This window comes from Ictalurus furcatus, chromosome 28 (assembly GCF_023375685.1).
Source record: "Ictalurus furcatus strain D&B chromosome 28, Billie_1.0, whole genome shotgun sequence".
NCBI lineage: Eukaryota > Metazoa > Chordata > Actinopteri > Siluriformes > Ictaluridae > Ictalurus > Ictalurus furcatus.
The window spans coordinates 16,078,691-16,104,758 of NC_071282.1; the positions used below are offsets into that span (position 1 = coordinate 16,078,691).

The 26,068-nt window shown below is 39.2% G+C and overlaps 1 protein-coding gene across 6 annotated transcripts; it reads left to right on the top strand.

The window, feature by feature from the left end:
- The first annotated feature begins 719 nt into the window (after positions 1–719).
- Positions 720–24,811, top strand: pisd (phosphatidylserine decarboxylase). 6 transcript variants are annotated; one of them, XM_053618068.1, is made up of 8 exons: positions 720–796; positions 2,161–2,228; positions 4,077–4,231; positions 17,292–17,528; positions 18,715–18,853; positions 18,964–19,113; positions 19,317–19,477; positions 21,955–24,811. In XM_053618068.1, the coding sequence occupies exons 1-8, from the start codon at positions 735–737 to the stop codon at positions 22,207–22,209; spliced, it is 1,227 nt and encodes a 408-aa protein (XP_053474043.1). In that variant the 5' UTR covers positions 720–734; the 3' UTR covers positions 22,210–24,811. The 6 variants fall into 6 exon arrangements, with proteins under 6 accessions (XP_053474043.1, XP_053474040.1, XP_053474041.1 ...); XM_053618065.1 differs by lacking the exons at positions 720–796; positions 2,161–2,228; positions 4,077–4,231 and adding exons at positions 7,656–7,954; positions 9,564–10,006; positions 14,275–14,440; XM_053618066.1 differs by lacking the exons at positions 720–796; positions 2,161–2,228; positions 4,077–4,231 and adding exons at positions 7,656–7,954; positions 9,567–10,006; positions 14,275–14,440.
- Positions 24,812–26,068: the final 1,257 nt, after the last annotated feature.

Here is a 26,068-nt window from a genome sequence, read left to right on the forward strand (position 1 = left end):
TGCCTTTTTGAGCATCAGTGAATGTTTGCACCTTTTGTAATAGTCATGTACGAGTCCCTCAGTCATCCTCAGTGTGAAAAGATGGATCTCAACGTCATATAGTCACTGTTGGAAAGGGGTCAGATATGTAGAAGATGCTGGAAAAGTAAAGAATGTGCAGGACCTGGAGGATTTTTCTGAAGCACAGTGGGCAGTTTAACTGCTCAGGACAAACAAGGGACTCGTGAACAACTCTTACAGAACATAAACACAGTCGCTGATCATCCAGGTAACGACACACGGGATTAGGAATCAAACGTGTGTAAACTTTTGAACTGGTTCATTTGTGTAAATTCAGTTATTATGTATTGTGCACAATATGTACATGTGAAATAGCTTATTCGGGGCAGGACTAACCCTCTTATTATTGTTTTTTTTATGTGAGTATGTGAGCTTACGACCTCAACTGTATCTCATCAGCTAATTATGAAGCCCTTCAGCAGTTGGATCAGGTGTCTCCATAATGTCGTGCCTAATTTTCGACACTAGGTGGTGTTATGTGAGAAATGGCCATGCTCCCAGACAGCAGGTGGCGCTGGTGCTTTTGTGATTCTATGTTGCGTGCTTTTAATGCAGCGCAGATGCAAATCAACTGATCTAGAACTCATAACAGCGAAACACTTCCTGGAAACGTTGTACTAAAGATCAGCGAATCTGTGCCGACGTCCTGGAGGTCCTCGTGGACTCGAGAAAAAATGGCAGCGTCCTTGTGCAAGATGTGTTTCTCCAGTGTTCCGAGCGCAGTAAGAAAAACTGGGTGAGTTATTATTGTCAGGGCAAATTGTATGCGTTACTCGGTGCGTGAAGCATACCGAGTCGAGATGTCACGTCGTGGCGTGTTTTAAAAGGAAATGTAATGTAATGAGGAAATTGTTTGTGTGTTGTTCAGTTACACTGATGATGATGATGATCTTGCTGGAAAAAAAAAACCCCAATAGAAACCAGAAAGTCTAATGGTTTCCACTACAAATATCATTACAATGCATCAGCTAACCATTAACACCATTTCCATTATTGGTCCTTAATGATATCCACTAGACATAACACGCCACCAATATAAGGCAACAAATTACCAGTAGAGACCCACACGGATCATTCCAGATTCCATTAAAACCAATACAATTCCCATTATAACCATTAAAACTATTACAAATTCTTTGAGGGTTTCTGGTTTTTTTCAGCAGTGGATAATGATGATGATGATGATGATGATCTTGCTGGAAAAAAACCCAATAGAAACCATCACAGAAAGTCTAATGGTTTCCACTATAAATATCATTACAATCCATCAGCTAACCATTAAAGCTATTACCATTATTGGTCCTTAATAATATCTTTAATTAATTACTTTCTGGTCTCTGCCGGACTCGACTCTGACTCGGCCATTAAGGACTCGGACTTGAATCCAACTCGGTCCCTTATGGACTCGGACTCGATTGGTTAAAGGCTTGGTCTCGACTCGAACTCGACAAAGTTGGACTCAGACCCAACCCTACTCAACGCCACTGAACACCTTTGATATGAACTGGAACACTGACTGCACCCCAGACCTCCTCACCGAACATCAGTGCCTGACCTCACTAATGGTGACTAGATGTGGGCGTGTCCAGCGATGCGACGAAGTTGAGAAAAGTTTGGAGCGACTTGGAGCAGCGACTACCAATGGGAGTGAAGACAGTAGAACGCACGTGATGCGTGATTCGCCATGCTGCCTGCTAGTCCGAATAGTTTCGTGGACCCAGACAGTCCGCTTTCACCTCAGATAGATGGCACACTGCTTCTCCTGCATCTCATAGGATATGATGCATATATACACTGGTGAATTTTATATACAAACGCTCTCCCTCCAGAACATTTCATTTTAACTGCAAGAAAACTGGTTCGTAACACTGAAATGTTACTATGGCAACCAGTACTAGGAACGCCTCCTGGCCACTTCGTAGAACAGCGTTAAACATGTTTAATAATTACTAAATAAATACTAAACCTAACGACTACGCTATACTTGTTTAATTACTTGAGGATTAAAGTAATTATGCTTTGATGTGTATATAACACAAGACTTCTAAAACAGGTTTTATTGTGTACTGTGTAAAAAAAAAAAAATTGTGTTGTGTGCAGTGTGCTACTCCTCAACGCTCACCGAATCAGATGGAGTCAACACGCACACCTACGTGGATATTCAAAAGGTGAGCATTACTGTTTTATTCTTATTGTACAATGATTGTAAGGAGTTTTTTTGCACTCCCACTTGTCTTTCTATGCTAATGAATGCTGTACAATGGGGAAATGATGGTGGCGATATAATCTGGGATTTTTTTCCCCCCTTCCTTTTCTCCAGTGTACTCTAGTGCTACAGGTTCATGTACATGGCTACTGCTGCTTTAGGTCTATTCCTAAATGCATTTTTATGTCTCTTTACTAAATACAAATATTAAAAATAAAAACAGAAATGGACCATGTTTGAGTTTAAAACCCCGTTGGATTTTCCACAGACTTCAACAAGACACAAATCCGTAGCTGTTGGCGTGTAAAATAGTTTTATCTAACCACAAGCAGTTCAAACAGGACGAGCTAAACAGGAATAATAGCATTTATAATTTATTATTATTATTATTATGAGCATTTCCTTTGCTAGCTATATTAAACAAACTGTACTGAGCTTGGCTAAAATAGAGAAATATTTAAGAATATTCTAACATTAGTTTAAAGACTTATCTTAAATGAATGGGAGATACAGGCATATTTCCTAGCCAGCTAGCTGTAAATGTTTGCTAGCTGTTTTGTTAGTGCTAGCTGTAAGCTAGCAAAGCAAGCGGTTGAATATTTACCACAGCAGAACTAGTTATCCAATTCAGGGGTTCCCAAACTTTTCCAGGGCAAGGCCCCCCAAATGGCATTAACATTTGACCGAGGCCCCCCTTTTGCAAGATGTCTTTAAAACACATTAAAAATACAGACTTCTGAATATATCTCCCCCCCCTTTTTTTTATTAATAATTACATCTTACATCTTTACATTACATTAGGAATTGATTGTGTGTGTGTGTGTGTGTGTGTGTGTGTGTGTGTGTGTGTGTGGTTGTCTGAGAGTGAGAAAGAGAAAATCACGTATTTATTTGTTTTTCACACCAAATTGTTGAGGCCCCCCCGGGCGCCCCCTGGTGGCCGCCACTTTGAAAACCACTGATCTAATTCCCTGCTAAAAAAACAAACTAAAACTTTAGAACATTTCTGATCATTACCATCACATAGACATAATTAGTGGTTTGACAGTTTTTAATAAATACCACCAAAACCCAATGAAGCCTTCTTTCAAAATAAAATTAGATTAAGCATTGGGACTCAAAACATTACACACCACCAAAAACACATTTCAGAGTTGTTCCCTAATGTTTTCTAATGATTTTTTTTTTTATTATTCAGCTGTTATAAAACAGCTGCTGTCGAGTTCACACCTAAAACAGTGCTCTTGAATAGGATGAATATCATACGATGTATTTTTCCCAGCATCAGAGTCCAAGAATTGTTTTGTTTTTTGTTTTGTTTTTTTACAATGTTGGCGCAGATTTCTCCAAAGAAATTCATAGATAATGCTATTGAGAGAAAGAAAAAAGCGTTCAAATATTTCTTCAGTGAAATGAAATTCTCCGAATAGTCTCGTTGTTTTTAGCCAGATTTACCCTGGCGGTCAATTTAGTGCCTTCGCAACCAGAGTCACCTGATGACAAAGTTCTGGTTAGAATTAAAAAAAAATAAATAAATAAAATCTCAATGTGAGCACTGCTACGAAGCTCATCACCGATAGGAGGCCGGCATAGGATGACGCAAAACTCACAAGACCAGCTACAAATAGTAGTGTAGTAGCAAAACATTTTAATGAACAGAAGAAAAGATCCTTATCCTCAAACTCACTTTGAAGAACGTTTATGATGTAAGCGGAACCTAGTAATGTTCTTTATACTATATTATATACGTCGTGACAAGTAATGATCTTACAGGACCACTGAAATGACCCACGGTCTCTGTTTGATTCAGGCTCTCCAGGTCTTCAAGCACGTGTGCGCACACTTCCTCTCTTGATCGCTACCGGAGGCGGATACTTCGGCTACAATCGATATGAGCGCTATAAAGACCGGGAGCTGGAGAAGCTTGGCATTGAGGTTCCTCCACATCTCGCCAATGAGCTACAGGTGAGGCTTTCACGTAGTTTTGAGCTGTGGTTTTGGACATGTCGTGTGTAAACCTACAGTCTGGGAACATGGCTTGCTCTCAGTCTTGTCATACAGATACTTCTATCCATTCTGAGGCAGTCTGCTTTCTCTACTGGCAGTGTGTGCAGTATTGTTGAGTAGCACTGACGGAGCAGTCTGATCATTTCACGTTAAATTTTCACCAGTGTCTCTGGATACCATGCTCAGTGTGTGTCTGTGTGTGTGTGTGTGTGTGTGTATGTGAGTCATAGAAATTACTGTGCAATATTTTTCACATCTTCTTGCCTTTATTTAGCAGATATGCTTACGCTGTAATATTGAATCCATAGTGGGAAGTTGCCTTGGCCTGGGAATCCACTGGCATGTGGAGTAGGCTTGTATTCGCTTATAATATTTTAGTCATTTTATTTTACGGGAGGCGAGTGGGTGATATTGCAGAATTTTTTTATTTTTTTTTGACGCACATGTATCACGATGACTCAGGAGTATATTTGATTTGCGTATTGTTTGTTCCCAAATGAAATATCACTCCTAAATTCACGGATAAAAATATGATCTTAAAAACCTGAGCTGAGACTGGACTTGCTCTTTAAAACCAGTGCTGATGCAACCACTTGTCCCCATCTGTTCGGTCTGTTATAGTGTTGTCTAGGGCACACCGTAAATAAACAGTTATTTGGGGCTTATCGACCTTGGAAGAAGGACATAGTGGTCTCGTGCTCTTAACGATACAGCTTCGGATTTCACTGACCTTTTATATGTTACCTCTAACCAACTTTCATTCCGATAAATTCCGTCATCATTCAACTTTAATTTCTGCATTTCACTGTAAACTGTCAAATGTTTTATTAATCCTTCAACGTTGTCCTTGAATATTGTTTCATAACAGCTGCGTTGTCATGGAACGGTCATTTCCCAGTGATTGTGTAATCAGGATACAAGATTGGAGTACTGGTATAAATAGTGATGGTCACTTGCGTAACGATAAAACTTGATTATAGTGTTCTTGTGGCTGGAAGTTCAACATGTTCACCTTTGGCCCACTTACAGTGAAGTCGTCTCACCGGAAAACAAATCCTGTGGGTTATTCATATTTTGTCATCTTGCCCAGCCTTAATGTTTATTCATTTTGCACTCGTGATGTTTGCTAAAGTATCTTAACAGTTTCGTGTATAAATTATTATAAAACGTATCCGGATTTTTAGATGGCTTTGTTCATCAAAAATGGCATACAGATTTAAATGAATTTTGACTTTACTTATTTAAAAAAAAAAATAATAATAATTAACTGACGTTAGCTGGTATTAATTAAAAGTAAAGTGGATAAAATAAAAAAAAAAAAACCCTACTGAAAAATACTTGTAATGTGTAAAGTTATTTATTAACATATGTAATTTTTTTCTTTAAAGAAATACAGTAAATATGCAGCTCAGAATTTATTCAATGATTATTTAAGAAAAGAAAAGCTAATGTTTGTTACTCTGACTTTTTAAAAAACTTTATTAGATTTTTTTTTTGTGTGTGTGTGTGTAGAAAGTTTAGATAGGAATTCCCAAGACATGCTGCACTTGTCATCGTCGGCCATTTTGGAACGGGAGGAGCATCACTTAATAAAAATAATCGCATGATAAAATAAGGATAATGGTGAATAAAACATTGGAGTGGTTTAGAGGGGATTTTACATCGACACGTTTCTAAAAACAGCCCTAAATTACGGTGTAACGGTATACACGATGGGGTTAAATGGTCTCGTTTGCCTGGTTAAGGTGGTGTTGCAGAAATGAGCTGAGAGTGGCGTGACACGGTGCCGAGCTGATTGGCTGGTTTTGTTTGTGGAAAGCTGTTCGGTGTGTTTTATCTCTTATCAGACTTGTATGTCATGCCCTATCTGTTTAATTTTGCATTAATTACATCACACAGACATCATGCTTCCAGCATGGCTTTGTTGACTGTCACTCATTTTGACCTGGTGTTGACCCGAGTCACGGCGGACAGTTAGATAATAAAATAAGATAAAGACGCAACCAATGAAGTGCTGCTGTGTGAGTTGTGGGACTGGCACAACATGACGCCTCTTACTTCGAGTTGAAAACGCCGCGTTTATATCCGTGTATGGTTAAGAGTGAATTTTTCCACTTGGAAATAAAATTCATAGAAATTTCTCAAAGGATTTTAGTGCCAGTTCAGGTTTACAGATCCGGTCAGATAAGGTGCAGCTTCCTTCTGATAAATCAATGGAATTATTTTCAGACTTGAGTTAACTTCAGTTAGACTTCAGATTTAAGTTGGGGGGAAAAAAATAAAAATGTTAAAAAGCTTTGCAGCAGTGTGCAGCTGCTTTTGACAGTTTGAAGAAACTATAGCAGTGCAACATCTATGGTTTAGCTGTAGCATCTACATGAATTATATAGCAGAATTATCTGCAGTTTTAGATAAAGCAGTTGTCTGACCAGCCGTGAAGAGAAATTCTCCCACCGGAAAACCAGTTCACTGAAGGGGAAAGGGCGTCAAATACAAGCACTGGCTTGTCATGACGTCCACTTTCGCCTCACGCCAATTTTACCTAGTCAACTTTGACCTGTGAATTCACAAATCTTGGACTTGTGAGTCAGTAAAAACAAAGAAGGCAGGACTGTAGTCACTTTCATTGGTAAAAAGATGGAGTAGCTGCTAATTATTACGTTGCAGTCACACAACTTATTTATTTATTTTTTCCTTTTTCTTTGCTGTTTTCTTACTACTGCTTGTAGCTAAACGAAATTTCACAAATGCTTCCCAGTACACAACCTGTTCAGGTTTAGATTCTTTGTTTGCCATTAAAAAAAAAAAAAAATCCTCCATCTACGTCAAAGTAATAAGTCATATTAATGTCTTGCTTATTTAAAGTTGATATTTGCAGCTCAGAAAAGTTTAACTTTGGAAAATTGCTACTGTTCATCTACAGTATAATGAGTCTGATGTTGTCTTATTTTCCCATAACTTTCAACTAAAGTTGTAAAGAGTCAAAAACTAAGCCGGTATGATCTTGGTCCTTGATGTACAATACAAATATATGAAAACTAGTCTTTAACAAAAATTATATTCTAAGCAATTTTTCCTCAAACAGTGATTATTTGTAGATACACTATCTCTAATATTTTTTACGTTTAATCATAGCATGTCTGAAAGCATTGTTGATGTATAATCCATGTATAGCACTGTTATACCAGTGCGGAGCTCATAGACGTATCCACCACTGAGTAAAATAGTTTGTTGCCATGCCGTAACGTTGTTTCGGTCTGCACAGAAACAAGCAGATGACTTGATCTCTATGGTTTTGGATTACTGCCTTGTTGCACGATGTAGCCGGTTTTCAATAGTAGACAAATTGTCCAACTGGGGGTGCAAAAAAAAAAGTAGCTTCTGTGATTTAATGAAATAAATAAAATCGATCCGAAAACCACTCTGATCTTGACTCTCGAGTCTCTCTTCATAACCACGGTAAACAGGATGTAAGACCCTTCACTCATTGGCCTGGCTGATGATGTGGGATGATGATGACGTCACTGTGAGATCAAGTTAAAGGGCGTCCTCAGCTGTTCAGAGTCCAGATGAGTCACATTGACTAGCGTTTAGTTCCCTCCTCTCACAAGCAGACAGGAAGAGGGGTACAGACTTCCCGTAACTCACTTTTCACCACAAGTCAAAAGATTGCCACTAAAAGTAAGTTTAAAAACTATTCGATTTTATTACTATTAAAAAAAAAAAAAGATTTTAAATGAAAACACATTTGTTTTTCTAATATTTGTGTTTTGATATTAAATGTTCGATGTTAGGCATATGTGTAGATGGTGTGTTCATATCCGTTTAGGATGGAAATAAACTGTAATTAGATGTCATGTTATGTGCTCTTACATGAAATGATACTGATTTTGTGTATATTTGACAAGATGTGAGGTACTCGGCTAGTTTAAATGCTGAAGCTCCTGTTACTTGCGTTTTTGGAATAGAAGGAAACAACTAGCCATGTGTTGTGTCATATGATGTCTTTACTGTTGTGGGTAAAATCAGGTCATTATAATCTCCCTACAGATTGATTTGTGTTTCAGATTGATTTGTGTTTGAATTAAATACTCGATGAACAATAATAATAGTGATGCAAGTGTACTATTCAGAAAATCTGACACTTTCACCATAGTTATCTCTTTACTAATACAGTATTTTTGAAATATTTGAAGAATACAGTCCAGTGTAAAAGTTAGTATACCCTTAAGACAAAATGATCTTTATAGAAACAAAATCCTTTAGTGTTTTTCAGTTTCATAGATGTTCCTTCATTATGAGGGGTCATGGAATATGGTCACTTAATGTGGGGTTTCTCAAACGTTTTACGATTTCTAACTGTAATTAGCACAGACCGCCTTAGCTCAAATTGATTTCGTGAACACAATCCAGCTTCTCAAATACTCGGCTCATCATAAGAAAATGTACAATAGATTGTGGCTATTTGTTGAGAGTTGTTGTTTTTTTTTTTTTTTGTTTTTTTTTAAATCCTGAACTTCATTTAAACTCATCAGTTGAACAGACTTGTAACTATAGGACTCCATAATTAATATAATTGCTTAGATAATGGTGAGTTATGATTTCCATGACCGTAACGAAATAATGGACAATTTATTAGCTCAACTCCTAACCGCCTGCTAACGGCAATCTTTAATTTACCCAGTAGATAATTGCTGGTACACATCCGGGTCATCCAAGATCGTTCATTAAGTTTAGCCCCAAAATGAATCTGAAATGGTGACCAACAAGCAAAGGGAAAATATGAGCGTTTATTCTTATAATAGTTATTGTTTTAATTTTTATTTGTAAAAATAAATAAATAAAAAACAAACATGTTGTCCATGGACCAGATACAACCACCACCCCCCCCCCCCCCACCACCCTTGGGGATGAACTGTTAAATAGAGGCATATTTTCCTACTTTCAATTTAAACACGTTAGGGTGCACAAACTTTTGCACTCGGCTGTACAGATCCTGTAGAGCTACAGTTCACCATTTTAGTGTGTTTATGCAGTTCTGTGTGTGTGTGTGTGAGAGAGAGAGAGAGAGAGAGAATTAGAGGTTTGTGTGTAATTGTGTAACAGCTATAGAAAATGACCTGTTTTTTAGCTTGAGATTTTTAAACTGTGGTGCACTGGGTCAAACACAGGGGTGAGAGAGTTCAGGGTCGACATACTTCACTGTATTGTCTTTCTAGTCTAGGGGGTCAAAAAACAAAAAACAAATCCACTCACCCCACCCCCATTTTCCAAACCACTATTCTCCCAGCAGCATCAGTTCAGGAGCTTAACACCACAGGAGGCGGCCCTAGCGCTCAGCTGGCCAATCACAGCCACACAGTGCAACCGGTGACCGACTCAGAGGGCTGGACTTAGAGCTTGGGAAAAGCACCGGCAGAAGCAAAGAGAGCAGAAGGACCACAGAAGCATCTTGCGGTGCGCATCTCTCTACCGTGATCATGTGTCAGCCGAGCCTGAAGCAGCAGCGGCGGACCGCAGTAGGGAAATGGTGAGATGTTGCAGAGCTTTGCACAGGCCGTCCTCTTGCTACAATCTCCACAGAGTCAGGGTTGATGCCCGGCGCCTCCGATCGCTCGGCTCCTCCTCCTTAGCAGGAGCGGCAGGGGGGTCTGCAGGCTGCAGTAGAAACGCTGATGCCAAAGGCCCCGGTGCTCCGGGGGTCGTTCAGATCAGCCATCAGAGCCGTTTCAGGTACCACAGGAGGTGGATGTGGAGAGTGTGATGATGGAGTAGAACGTGGGCCTGTGTGTGTGCGAGAGTGGATGCGACTGAAATACAAATACAGCTTTGGTGTTGATGGATGAAGGTTTTTGTGTTTAGCGGAATGGGTGATATTGGATTAATGGATGATGGATAACAACGAGAGGCCAAAAAAAAAAAAAGACAAAGCAGATGGGATCTAATGTAATGAAATTATGTCCCTGATGACACACAATGCATTTGTGTGAGTGTGTGTGTGTGTGTGTGTGTGTGTACGAGTGTGTATGTGGTTTGACTCTAATACAGTCCTTCAGCTCTCCTTCCTGTATTTGCACTAATACTATTAAGATCTTGCCAGGGAGCCTGTGTGAACAATGCATGTGAGCTAACACAGCCTTTTATTAGCCTTTACTCGTGCCTTAGCCGTGACCTGTTCCTCATAACGAGCTGCTCAGTCAGTCATGCGGACACACAGTCGGAGAAACGACCTCTCGAGAGACACCTTGTGCCCCCCCCCACCCCCACCCCTTGGTTCCCTTTGTTTTTCTTTGTTCCATTTGCCATAGATTTCAGACTCCTAGGCCGAGCCAGCGATTCTCCCTGCGTTTTATTCTGTAGCATGAATAGCAAGTAAGCTGCAGTGCTCTTCATACCAGCGTACTCATCTGTGCCAGACAGCCTGGATGGGGGGTAGTGCACAAAAACCTTCTTAACTTGGCATACCAAACGAAACGTTTATAACCGTACTCGTGTAGAGCCATTCATGAGATAATATTCCAGGCCGCATGACGATGCCTGGACTGCGTTTATTTACGTCGGAAGAGAGCGAGGTTATGTAATATAGGAAAAACAAGAGTGGTACGTTTTTAAAAATGGCTACTGATAACCTCTGCAGTGCAGTTTTAAAGCTACAGTGCACTCTTCACAGAAATAAACAAGTCATCGCTGATAAAATAGTATTACCTATTATACTAAAAAATATAGCCTCATCTAGCTATAGAGAATACTGTATGATGCAAGATTGACATTTGTGAGACTTGCTAATACCAAATTTGTGCATAATCCCACTTCACTATTGATCAAGTTTACTTCTCTTGTGCTAATTAAATTGTTTGGTTGAAGATCTGTATCTCTTTGTGCCAAACAGGCTCTATTGAGATCGTGTTACAAGGATAGCGCAACACTACTATTTGAATCAATATTCTCAGGAAGAATCATCCAGCCCTGCTGACAATTAGGTCAACACTGCGTGGAAAATCATTCAAGCTCATTCAGGCTTTACTGACAGCTCTATTGTAATACAAGATGAAATGTTGTGTGTGTGTGTGTGTGTGTGTGTGTGTGTGTGTGAACAACCACATAAAAAATGTGTTGCAGTCAAGGCTGAGAAGGCCAGGTGCTCATGTTAGTACTGATTAAAATGGTACGTAGGAATACTGTAAGTGTACACTTGCGTAAACTGTATTATCATCAGTGAATTTCAGGAAGCAACCTTTATTTGTCATATAAACAATTAAGCACAGTGAAATTCTTTTTTTTTTCTTTTCATATCCAAGCTTGTTAGGATCTGCGGTCAAAGCGCAGGATCAGCCATGATATGGCGCCCCTGGTGTAGATAAGGTTAAGGGCCTTGCTCAAGGGCCCTACGACATTCTGAGCAGTAACCCAGAGCCTTAACTGCCCTACATAAAAGTGAAGGTGTGCATGGGATTTTTACATTTAAATTTAATTTAAATTTATTTTTTTTTCCCACTCCCAAAGGAATTCTGACGAGTCCCATCCTAGTTTATTTATTTATTTATTTTATATAGACAAAAGTTCACACCCCCTGACTCTTAATGTATCGCGTTGCCGTCTTGAGCATCGTTGAATGTTCGCACCTTTTGTAATAGTCGTGTACGAGTCCCTCACTTGTCCTCGGTGCGAAAAGATGGATCTCAACATCATATAGTCACTGTTGGAAAGGGGTCAAATATGCGGAAGATGCTGGAAAAGTAAAGAATGTGCAGGACCTGGAGGATTTTTCTGAAGAACAGCGGGCGGTTTAACTGCTCAGGACAAACAAGGGACTCATGAACAACTCTCACAGAACATATAAACAGTCGCTGATCATCCAGGTAACGACACGCGGGATTAAGAATCGAGCGTGTAAATAATTCACTTATTCCGATGTCTTGTGGACTACGTGTACGTGTGAAATAGCTTATTCAGTGTAGTACTAAATAAAAAATTTTAAAAAATGCAATTTTAATGATCCCTCTTATTTAAAAAATAAAATAAAATAAAAATTATTCTTATTATTAACATTTTGCAGATTTGAACTTACTCTCTAAATCTGCATATTATATGATAATATAATGATATATATATCATTATATTATATGATCTTTCTTTTTTGGCAAACTCTATTGTTGTCACAACCTCCTGTTAATTCAACGCTGCGGATTTCTCTGTGTGAGACTATCCGTGTCAAGGCACTCTCTCTGGCCACATGGCTTCTCTGGCCACATACCCATGGTTTGATCCTGATTAGAACAGACAGTGTATTAGGTCCTATAGATAGCTTCTGCACTGCATTCCAAGTTGACCCCGGTACTGCTCACTCATCACTTTCAGTTCCAAAAATCCCCAGCTCACTGACATACTGAAGGTAATCTTGTTTTAGTCTGCTAGCATGCCCTCAATCTCCGTGCGCTCGCAAACAAACTACTTTTTTATACCTTATCCCTGTCCAAGTCATGTATGGCAGCTTTCTGGTGCTGCAAACTATGTTCATTTTTGTGTGTTTCAGAGCTGCCTGGATTCAACACGCTACACCAGTGTAGTACTAAAGCCGTGGTTACGTACAGCTGTGCTTGCTGTTTACAAGGTCACATGGGTTTCATAATGTTCTAAAGCTGCATAGGACTGATCCATTTTCAAGGCTCTGGTGGTGTTTAGCACTTAAATCCTTCACTGTGTAGTAGCGGTTGATGGATGTAATTTTTTTTTTTTTTTTTTTTAAATGGGCAGTGCAGGAAGTGGTAGCTCAATGGTTAAGATGTTGGACTTCTGATCAGGAGGTCATGAGTCTAAATCCCAGCACTGCCAAGCTGTCACTGCTGGGCCCTTGAGCAAGGCTCTTAACCCGCACCTGCTTAGTTGTAGAGATGAGATAATTGGAAGTCACTCTGGATAAGGGCATCTGCCAAATACCATAAATATAAATGCAAATATTTAAGAGTACTTAACTTGATTTAAATGTACTAGTCATAAACATGAATAGATTTGCTGTAACACATCTGCAAACACCAACCGCCCTCAAACATTGTGCACTTGACCAAACGTTTTCTAGCTGATTGTTGTTCATTTTCTATAACATTCTCCGCTTCAGGTTGTAGTAAGTAACAAAACGAGAATAAATCACTTTTTTACGTTATGCTATGATACACACAGATACTTACAAATGTATCGGTGTGTAAACTATAAGGTTAGACTGCAATGCCATCAAAAGTAAAAAAAAATTTGGTTTAGGTTTCTTTCTATTTTTTGTGTATGTTTATGTTGACTTATTCCTTTCGTAGTTAGATCAAGCTACATACACCTAGACTAAATGCTTGTGTTCGACTAACCACAAAAAATAAATAAATAACTTTGAATTTCTCACTCCAATCACGTCTCCAACACATGTTTTATACATACGATTTTAGAGACGGGTGTTGCCCAACATGTCGTCTTTTTTCCATGTAGTAATAATGCAACTTATTTTCTTGAGCTTTCAGGAAGTGGTCAGTTGCGGATATCTTTTTTTTTGTTTTGTTTTGTTTTGGTACTGCCGGATCTCTGGAATACTAACACGATATTTTAATGGGCACTATCCGTTCAGAGAAGTTTAGATCTTGCTTGAAAGATACATTTTAAGTTACAAGTTATTTAGAGTTAACGGAGTCACTTCAGCACATTAAAAAAAAAAACGCAGTACGGTGTCCCTCAAGGTTATGATTTAGGCCCTTTTTTGTTTTCTCTTTATATTTTGTATCAGACCTGAAACTTGATTCATAAATTACCTGTTTAGCCCTAGATAATTATAGTTATGATAATACTGTTTGTATGTACATGTTTATATTTTAAACTGATGAAATAGCTGCTACGTGAATAACCTTAATTAACGTTGTTGTTGTTTTAATCCTACCTGCTCAGGTCTTTCCATTATTGTAGTAATATAGTACTGTACTGTTTGCGCTCTGAGCCTCACTGGCTTCGTCATGCGTGTCGCACAGGTTGCAGTTCCCGCAGTTGGCTTTGCGGCGGCGCCTTGGACAGCTGAGCTGTATGTCCCGGCCCACTGCCCGACTGCGCTCATGGCCACTCTCCTTCCTCCACTACATACTGCCATTCGCTGTACTCAAACCTCTCGCCAAGGTGGGCTGGCGGCCCACGAGCAGAGTAAGTCTAGTGGAAGGGCATTATGGCCAAAAGAACAGACATGTGTGTATGTGTGTGAGTGTGTGATGAGCGGTGTATAAAATCCGTATCCAGAGACAACCTCAAATTTCTCTTTTATTGGTTTAACATTTCAACATGCCGACCATCACCAAAAGAAATCTTTTATAAACAGAAAAGAGTGCATTGAGTGCAAGAGCATGTAGTGCAGATGGCTGCTTGCGTATTCACTCTCCACAGGCCGGAGTGAAAAGGCCCTCTGTCCTGCTGAGGTTCACTGAACTGAGGAAAGCTTTGTCCAGCTCCGCACCAGTGTGCCATGGCAGCTTTCACAGCATTGTTCAGTATCTGAAAGAATTCCCAGTCAGGCCCAGCCTCTGATACGGTTTTGAAATGATTATTTATTCACTCAAATTTTATTTTAAGCTTCCATTTTATCATTTGAGGCTGTTGCTTTAACTTAATAGGACATTTAATTATAAGCACACACTGTCTGTAGTATCAGAGTTATAGATTAAATGCAGCTGCTTACATGTGCTGCTGTAAATCGTAACCATTTCACTCATTTTTTTTTTTTTCTTTTCTGTACACTAATTTTCCTCTATCTCTTTGTCTGTCTGTCTATCTGTCTGTCTACCTGTCTCTTTCTGTCAATCCCTGTCTGTCTCTATAGCCTAGTTCACACAGCACCAACAGATGCCGACAGACACCAGCAGACACGTTTGTCGGGATTTGTCAGATCAGTGTGTTAACCCTGTCGGCGTTGATCTGCGTTTTCTTTCACCGAGTGAAAGCAGTCGAGACATGGAATGTCTTGAGCAGTGTGGTTTGATTTTCCAACAAACTGATGTAAGCTGACCTGGGCACAAACCGTTGCCATGACAGCGAGGCAATCGTCCCTGAAAACCCCACGGAGACATAAGATTGTGCCTTAGATGTTAGACGTGTTAAATCGTTTTTGTGGATAAAATGGCAGATTTCTGGACGAATCAGAAAGAAGGTGATCAGTTATATATGGTTTTGTGTTTTGTTTAAATAAAGTTGTTTATTTTGACCCCTGGTGAGGATCATCTACTCCTGCGTTTTGGATTTTAAATCGGGATCATCCGCTACCCGAATGCCATTTTCCGTATTATCTTTCATACGTTTAAGAAGCGAAATCGCAACAGATATTTAGAACTTACATTTGTGTGAAGGTATTGCTCATAGCGTATGACGTAATAATGGTCTTGGCTTACCGCGTAGACGTCTTGCTCTGAGTTGTTGAAACTGCTTGGGGACAAACCGAGTAAAATTTTGAACGCTTTGCACGTCCTCTGTCTGCAGTTCTCTGCGTAAATGTAAGTAAGCACCCTGTCTCTCACGTCGCAACCACCAAGACGTCACCCACAACCTGTTTCGTTTCACTCTTCGTCTTTTCAGGCAAAGAACGATGCTTAAAGACACTAGTAAAAGTTTGTTGGTGTCGGTTGGGGCATTGTGAATATGACAGTTGTGTAAATCCAACAGCCAACTTTTAAATGTTGGTGATTGTCGGCGTTGGTCGGTGCAGTGTGAACCAGGTTTATCTTTGTCTGTCTGTGTGTCCGTCACCATCTATCGCTATCGGTCAGTCTGTCTTTCTATCTGTTACTGTCTGTCTGTATGTATCTATAATTATCACTGTCTGTCTGCCTCTCTGTATCCATCTCTATCTATCTAGATCAATAGCTAGATATACACTACCAGTCAAAAGTTTAGACACGCTCATTCTTTATTTTTAATTCCCCCGCCACATCTTATCATAATAATAATAATAATAATAATAATAATAATAATAATAATAATAAAGTCATCAAAACTCTGGAGTAACACATATGGATCTATGGGAATTGTGTTGTGATAAAAAAAAAAAATAATTATCCAAAATAAATCAAAATAACTTAGTATTTCATCATCTTCAAAGTAGGCGCCCTTTTTGCCGAGAATTTCCAGAAACGTATTCTTGGCGTTTTCTCAACCGATTTCTTGAGGAATTTCCCTGAGATGCATTTTAAACAGTATTAAAGGAGTTCACACCGACGCTGGACACTTATCGGCTGCTTTTCGGAATATTTCGCTCCGAGTCGTATGTTTAAAAAAATATATAATTTTTTTTGTAAATAAAATATTAGTTTTCTTATCTGAAAGAAATGAATACGTCGGCACGATTATATTTTTATCTACAACACCGATTTCAAACATTTAATCACACACCTTCAGATCAAAAGGTTTTTAAGATCATGAGAAATATTTCAGTCGAGTGTCCACAAACTTTTGACCGGTAGTGTAGGCAGACAGACAACCACCTTTTCCTATTAGGATTTTGTTAAATACTAAAATTTAGTCTGTAACAATAAACTACTTCACTATGATTCCCCCACCCCCATATCCACACTTAGTAAAAATTAAAGTCCCTGAAATTAAATCCATAATTTACATCTCCAGAAGTGTGCTGTAGTATTCAGATGTCCCTTACGTCCACTAGAGCTGAAGCTGACTATCGTAATCCACTTGGAGTAAACACTTTGGGCAGCTACTTGCTGTGTCTCAAATCGCACACGCGTGCTAATTTTGACCGATGTCCCTATATTATGGTTAGCTTTTGAATGAAAGAATAAAAATCTCTCATGTTGTCTTTAACCCTACCAAAACATCTGTGCATGCCTCTTCTGGATCTTCTACATTAGTAAATACTATCGAATGTAAGAGCATAGTTCCTTTCAATTTCATGCTTTTGACTGGTTATCATTTGGGTTATTTGTTACATATTGCGTGACATTTAAAACTATTCAGTAAACAGCCGGATACTTAATCGTCTGAATTCCTGACTTAGGTTACCATATACAAGACCATACCCACACGGCTGCTCTCCAGGGCCTGGGGTCGTCTTAACCAGGTCGACCTGCCCGTCTGGTTACGGAAACCCATTTATAGTCTATACATATGGACATTTGGGGTGAACATGAAGGAGGCGGCTGTGGAGGACCTGCAGCATTACAAGAACCTGGGCGAGTTCTTCAGACGCAAGCTCAAACCACAGGCCCGGCCGGTGTGTGACTCGCACTGTGTGGTAAGTGTGCGTGTGTAACCACTATGAGAAGGTCAGTATTAGAACGTTGGTTTAAATGAGAGTCTTAAGGCATGCACTGGCTTCTACAAACATAGCAGATGGACGTCTATCACCATATCATAGTATCGTACTTAGCAGCTGGATGAACTCCGTGGCCGGCCAGGCCTGTGATTTGGTCACAAAAAACAAGTTGTGCCCAAGCTAACTTTTTCATGCTAAACTTGCCATCCTCGGCTTGCGTTAATTTCTCTCTTCCTTTTATCTTTGCAAATATGCAAGAAGACGTGCATTTCTTCCTCGTATTCGATCATTTCCTTATGTACTGCGAACAATTCGCAGTAATTTATGCACTTTGCAGCAGACAATCATATTACAGTAGTTGGAATTGTCATGAAATTTTAAAAATAAATAAATAAATAAACGGCCACCGGTAACGGAGCTCTTGTAAGCGACGACCAGTGCAAACCCACTGAGATTATGCAAGCTTGTAAACTTGCGAAGATGGCTTCCTGTCTGCGCAGCCTTCGCAGATGTCGTTTCTGCGTTAAGTATGCCGAAGTCGTTAGTACTACTATTCATGGTATATTACCATGTCAACTAATCAAACCCCATTAAAATCCCCATGTAATCAAAATTGAAGTTTTGTGGCTTTTAAGATGAATATGTTAGCCTTAAGGTTATCTATAAGCTAGTGTGCACCAAAACAATGACAAAATTCGCATTTAGAAGAATATATATATGCTTCACCATCTCTCTCTACGACCAATACCGATCAACAATTTGGATGACTGTTCATCATTCTGCACTTCCGCTTCTCGTCAGATTTTCTGTCAAATCAAACGCTCTCTACAATCTGAAGTGTCCCGCCCCCAACTTTTTAAAAAATCTATGGTGCTAACTGTCAAGTACGGCTTAGCCCGGGCTGCGAGCTAAGCTAAACGCTATTGGCTATTTAAAAAGGGGGCGGAGCCGCTCGATATGTTTCGGTGGAAATTACACCACCACGTCGAATAACGCTGTGTGTTTCAAGGCACTTCACGGGGACTTTACGCTCATTACGTGTCTGATTAACAGTCTTGACAGTGCTAGATAATTCCAAAGTAAAATTTTAGGTCTTGCCATCTCTCCCCCTCTGTTGTTTATCCAGAATGAATGTTTAATCATTAGTAATGCTATACATCCTCAGATCAGTCCAGCTGATGGGAAGATCCTTCATTTTGGCCGGGTAAAGAACTGCGAGGTGGAGCAGGTGAAGGGCGTCACCTACTCCCTGGAGACCTTTCTTGGTCCATTCACGTGGGCCGAGAGCTTAGGAATCAACAGAAGTGAGTACCTTTTTATGCTTATGATTGTGTTATGGATTTTATTTTAATTTTTTTACTGAGCTGTTTAATGTTTGCTCTAATATCCGTGTTTTTGCGCGTGCGGTGTTTAGATGAGGATGATGACGGCAACTTCCAGAACCTGCTGGTGACAAAGGAGGGGAATGAGCTGTACCACTGCGTGGTGTATCTGGCACCAGGAGATTATCATTGCTTCCACTCACCCACTGATTGGACAGTTGCACACAGACGCCACTTTCCTGGTGAGGCTCAAGCCTTTCTCTAATAATAATAATAATAATAATAATAATAATGCTATTTTGTATAGTGTCTGTGCTTTTAACACCCTTAAAAATGGACAGCATATTATTGATTGATTTATAATAAATTATGGCCTGTGGATTAGGAACTGAATGGTACATCCAAACCCTGATATTTGGACTCTTGCCATGGCTGTGTTTTGCAGGCTCTCTGATGTCAGTGAATCCGGGAGTAGCGCGATGGATTAAAGAGCTCTTCTGTCATAATGAGCGCGTGGTGTTGAGCGGAGAGTGGAGACACGGCTTCTTTTCACTAACGGCTGTCGGAGCCACCAACGTCGGATCCATCCGGATCTACTTTGACAAGGTCAGAGTTCGGTTTTCTTTCAACACAACCAGTCTTTCTTTCCCTGTTTCCTTTTCAGTCTCATTGTTTTTGTTCTCTGTGTAAACCTTATTACTGTCATGCTGCTATTTAAGCAGATGGTTCCCTGGTGTTTTCCAGCATTTGCCCGTCCTCAGTGACGCCTGCTGGTGATATTAGATGTGAAGGGTGAAATCGAATGTCCGTAACTAGACAGTGAAGTGATGGGTTGAGCATTGCATTATATCACGAGGTCTCATGCCAGAAGCACACTTAAATGAACTACTGGTAATTTCTGCTTTGATTGGACAATGTGTGTTTAGTCTCTCTAGTTGTAATTTCTCATCCAAATGCATTTTGGGGGAAATAAAAGGATACTGGAGTAAATAATTCACCTCATTTACATTCATTACACCCACAACTGTATTTCACATGCGCCTTTTCGGTCACTGCTGATGACTGATGTGTTACGGATGTGTTTCTATCGGCCGTGTCACTCTGTGTAATCACCTGACACGACTGTCTCTGATGGGCTGCATGAATCTACAGTCTGGGTTAGAAAGAGATCAGCCCCAGCCTCTCTTCTCTCTTCTTCACACCAGTCTGTGTATTTTTCTTGCAGTCATAAAGTACAAAAAATGTTTGTTAATTGTTAGCAAAAATTTATACATAATAATAATTCTTGCAAGAATGCTTTAAAAAGCATGTAAGCTCAAATACCTACGAAAGTGCTTGTAAGTAAATATGTATATAAATGTGTTCGTAGATAAGTAAATAAGTGCGTAAGTAAAAGGGAAAGTACTCAAGTTAAAATATGTGCATAAGTACTGTGCTGTGAAAAAGTATTTATTAGTATATAGTATATCCTCATTTGTTCTGTTTTCGTGTATCTCATACTAAATTGTTTTAGAAGTTAAAACACAATCTAAGATAAAACAAAGGCGACCCGAATAAAGACAGAATACGGTTTTTAAATAATAATGTTATTTATGAAACCAAAAAAGTTATCCAATACCAGCTGGGCCTGTGTGAAAATGTATTTGCCCCCCGTTGTTACTAATTCCCCAAATCTATTATGAACTGCATTCATAACAGGGTTCAGCTGGACTAGACACAACCAGGATTGAACTGTGTTCAATCAAATCAACACTTAAATAGAACTTTCTCAACAGCATGAAGTCGGTTAAAAGGTCTTACCCAGTAACACGCTATGCCAAAATTGAAAGAAATTCCAGAAATGTTGAGGAAGAAGGTGATTGAAATGCATCAGTCTGGGAAGGGTTACGAAGATATTTCAAGGGCTCTGGGACTCCAAAAGACCACAGTGAGAACCGTTATCTCCAAATGGATAAGAAGTGGGCCTCAGAATTGGGCGACCTTCCAAAATTTCTTCAAGAGCACAGCAATGACTTAGCCAGGAAGTCGCAAAAGAGCCAAGGACACCATCAAAGGAACTACAGGCTTCTCTTGCATCAATAAAGGTCACTGTTCATGACAAAATGGCATCAGTGGCCAGAGGAAAACCACTGCTAACCCAGAAGAACATTAAGGCTGATCTGAATTTTGTCAAAACACACCTTGATGATCCTCGAACATTTTGGGAGAGCGTTCTGTGGATTTGATGAGTCGAAACTGGAACTGTTTGGAAGACGGTGGTCCCATTACATCCAGTGTAAACCAAACTCAGAATTCATACCTACGGTCAAGCATGGTGGTGGAAGTGTGATGGTGTGGGGATGCTTTACTGCTTCAGTGCCTGTGCAACATGTAATAATTGAGGGAAACATGAATTCTACTCTCTACCAGAAAATCCTAAAGGAGAATGTCCCGTCTTCAGTCTGTAAGTTGAAACTCAAGCGCAACTGGATTATGCAGCAAGACGATGATCCAAAGTACAGGAGTAAGTCCTGAATGGCTCAAAAAAAAGCTAAAGTCCTAACGTGAACCAGTTGAGATTCTGTGGCAGAACCTTAAACCGGCGGTTAATGCTCGAAAACCCTCCAATGTGAACTAAAGCAGTTCTGCAAAGAAGAGTGGGCCGAAATTCCACCGCAGGACTGTGAAAGACTGAACTCCAGTTATCGGAAGTGTTTGGTTGCATTTATTGCTGCTAAAGGTGGTACAACCAGATTTTAAGTTTAAGGGTGATGGGTGTTTTTGATAGATTTTTTTTTTTTGGTTCACTAAAAAAGTTAAATAATAATAATAATAAAAAATACTGTTTACTCAGCTTGCCTTTGTTTTATGTTGTATTTCGTTTGAAGATCTAAAATTATTTATTATGAGAGATGCACAAAAACAGAAGAAATTCAAATACTTTTTTTCTGTAAATATGTACGTAAATAATAAGTTTGTAGATAACTAAGTGCGTGCGTACGTAAGCATGTACAATATGCATGCATAATCTTGAGCGTGAGGTTTCGAAGCTGTTCTGCTGCTCTACAAGGAGCATTAACCAAGTCGTTATCTTCCCTCTGTAGGAACTCCGTACAAACAACCCTCGTTACAATAAAGGCTCATACAATGACCTTAGCTACGTGTCTAAAAACAACCAGGAGGGTGTGAGTCTGCGAAAAGGCGAGCACTTGGGCGAGTTCAACCTGGGATCCACCATTGTTCTGCTGTTTGAAGCTCCACAAGACTTCACCTTTAACCTCACAGCCGGCCAAAAGATCCGTTTCGGGGAACCTCTCGGGATGATTGAGACAGTCGCGTGCGTGGACAGTCTGATCTGACGTGCAGACTTCAAGGAGGGTTCCACAGACTAACACACAGCGCACACCAAGGAACACGTGTTACTCGATGACATGGACGGCTTCACAGCACTGGCGTTGCATTATTGTGATTAGAGTCACGTTTACTTCAGAGGTGTTTATAACAAATGTTGGCGTGAAAAAATTTGGTTTACTAGAAATGTTTTTTTATGCTTCAAACGTTTTTATTTTCTGTTGTTATTTGTGAAATTTTTGTCTCCTTTTGTTTTTTTGGCCATATTGCCTTTCATCATTGTTTTGAGGTGGGTAGAATTATTATTATTTTATTTTATTTTATTTTATTTTATTTTATTATTATTATTATTAATGGGTTTGTAGCACTGACAGAGTTGTGTTTTTTTTTTTTGTTTGTTTTTTTTTACGCAACTGGAATATGTACACTTTGGCACTTTTGATTTTTGCTCCACAGTAATCAAGCCCTTATTCCATTTCTGATTTGATGTATGAAACTGGAAACCTGAGCAATAAACCTGCTATTAGATTTTTGATGAGATAAAACCGCAGTTAATGTAAATGATCCAAATGGTTGCCTCGAATTTCTCGTTCAGTTGACGTGCTGTTCTCTGGAAATGAAACAATACAAGCCTCTCAGACAAATGAACCCCTTTTGCAACAGAGAGCAAGTTTCTAAAACGAAAGGATCAAGAGAAAACGGACCCCGGTTCATTTTTTTCCCTTAACGTATCAATAACATGACCGATACGTCTAGCATTTATTTTTGAGAAGCTAGCAATGCTTTTCGTCCGAGATAAAGCGGTAACTTTACGTTTTCCACCACTGGAGCAGACTTCTTAGCGCTTTCTTGTTTCTCGCTAACGTGACCAGCTTGTTTGGGTTTTCTATGACATCATTCGTTAATACGTTGCGAATTGTCATGCTTGAAAGATAGCTCTGGTAATGATAGCTCTCCTAGCAACATAGGAAAATATTTAGGACACTCTCTTAACTTGCTCTTCTAAAAAAAAAAAAAACTCCATTGTGAAAAGGTGCTCATTTGAGAAACATTTTAGCTCCAGCTACACTCAAATATAGGATGGATTTTGTTTTCACATTAATTCCTGTTTTATCTCTTGTAATGTTCCTGTCATGAAAATCGAATGGCCAAAACGTCCATGACTTACGGACAGCACGTACAATCCCATATGAACACGTACACGCGTATAAACAAGAAAAGAATTGGCAAAGATTTCCTAATCATTTCAAACAGAACACTACAAGAAACTGTCGAGTTGCTTGTTAATGACTGCGATCTGGAGAAGTCCACTAGCTTCACTGCCACACATTTAGCTTATATCTTTACTCTGTGTTCACACCAGCAGCGATTTATTTTTATTGACTTTTTTTTTTTTTTTTTTTCCACCTTGCACCTCTACATTGGTCACTAGTGGGTGGTCCTACTTTTAGTTTAGGGCCTGTTACTATGGTTTCATTCTTAGCCATATGAATCCATATAAATGATAAAATACCTGCATTAGCTACAGAACGTATACAAAACTAGTCCTTTTTTTTTTCTTCCCTTTTTTAATTTTTTTTAAAAATTTTTTTTTTTTTTACCACAAATAAGGTTTAATGTAAACGTTTAAGCAAATAATGTTTGTGTATAATGTACTCTTTCTTGCAATGTCTGCTGTCTATTTAACACGCTTAAATGGTGATAACTTTGTGTAAATGAAACACTTCAAGCTTGTAGAAGCAGAGTGAGTCTCGGCAACTGTCTCGGGAGCTGCAGAACCAGAAAAAAAAAACACCGTAATGGTTCTTAAGTCAGGAGGGACAAAGAAGCCGTCCATCGTTCACGTCGATTGTCGCCAAATTGCTTCGCTTGTCATTGGCTCGACTTTGTCCCGTTTCTCGTCAGGCATCACTTGATGATGTTTCTTCGCATACTGTCATCAGAATCCGCCAGTGCTAATTGAAAACGAACGATTTCCACATTGCTTTCTCATTGCGTCGAGTCGCTCGTGTCGCTTGTAGTTGAGTGGGTAACTAAATAAATGTCCGACCACACGCGCCATAGGATTGGACCGTGGAATCGTTGGAGCTAGTTGTTTAGATTTGTCGCCTTGGCAACATGGTTAGAATTAAGAAAATCTCAATTTAAATGTCACTACTTTGTGCTTTCGCTTCGTCGCTTGCTAGCGTGCACACAGAGCAACAGCTGGGAATCACCAGCACTCTGAAAATGACCGACTTCCCTTTGGGTTTCGCTGCTGGTGTGAACACAATGTTAGACCTGGAATGCCTTTACTTCAATTCCCCTTTAGTAAGGTAATACGGTTAATCTCGAATCTTGAGTTGATGAGGAAAAAACTGGTCCAAGATGTGTTCTGCCAAGGCTTGATCCGTTTATTACATGTTTAATATGTTTAAGAACTGTTTAATACTTGTTTATTACAGTGTTAGAGTGGCAGATTTACACAGTATTGCACTACTGTACTGCATGCCAATTTGTATGTAAAATACTTGAATAATTTGACTCTAACACTGCATAGATTTTAACTACAGTATAGATGAAAAATGTAAAACATGCCGTTAGTAAACATTTTGGCAAATTTGTAAAAGAGAGTTGTGTTGTCTGCTTTTCTGGTTTCGAGTTTTATTTATTGCAAAATGGCTTAATAACTAGCCTGGGTTTGTAAATGTTAAATATATTAATATTTATAAAGTTTTAGGATTTAGACATTTAATTTGTGAACTTGTGTGTTCAAGTTACAGCACATCTAAAAATAATAATAATAATAATAATAATAATAATAATAATAATAATAATGATGATGATGATGATAATAATAATAATTTTTAAAAAAATCAGTTTAGCATTGCCAAAATGCCCGTCATGTGGAAAAGCATTAGTTTGTTATGTAAATTGGAACAAAAGACCAGACCGCATCTGAATAAGATTCACTTTGGGTCATGGGTCCTGAGAGTTTCGCTGGTTTTCAGAAAGCGAAAGGCAAAGGCAGGAAGTTGGTTGTTTTGCTTTTTTCTTTCTTAACTGGAATTCAATTCAATAAAATTTTATTCGAATAGCGCAGTCAACAATGAATTTTGCCTCAAAGCAGCTTTACAGAAATATATAAACACAGGATACAGATTTGAGTTTATCCCTATTGAACGAGCTGGTGGTGAGGGGAAAAGCTCCCTAAGATGATATGAGGAAGAAACCTTGAGAGGAATCAGACTCACGAAGGATCCCGTCCTCATCTGGGTAACAACGGATCATGTAAAAGTAACGGGAAGTTCATTATGGTTTTTATATGAAGTCTGTTTTGTTGAACTAGTCCACTGTTCACTAAAGGAGATTTGAGTGCAAAACTGTATGTTGTAATTACAGTCCTAACGCCATCGCAGCAACCGTAGTCCCAGCAACCACAGCGAGAATGTCCACGTGGACTTGAGGTCCAAAACCATTTCCGTAGTACTTCAAGTGGCACCGTCCTCAGCTTGTCTACTTCAATAGAAAGTCTCAAATAATGCTGAGATACCGTCGAATAATGTTCTACAAACCATAATCCTGTGTGTGTGCTGAGATTGTCTACTACTATCTCTAAACAAGGAAGCAGAATTTATGTGAAAAGTCATAAACCACCTTTAAACAAGCAAGTTCTATCTATTTACCATGGATTAGGTGTCTTGAGAGGCTTTTGATTGATGCAATTTACTGATTAGACACACAAACTTGAGCTTTTCCTCTAAATACAGTGAAAAAAATAAATTTTTGCCCCATTAAATGAAAAGTCCACCCTGATACACATTAAATATGTTGTTAATGGCACATTTATGAAATATTGAGAGTTTAGAGGTAGTTTGTTTGTTGGTT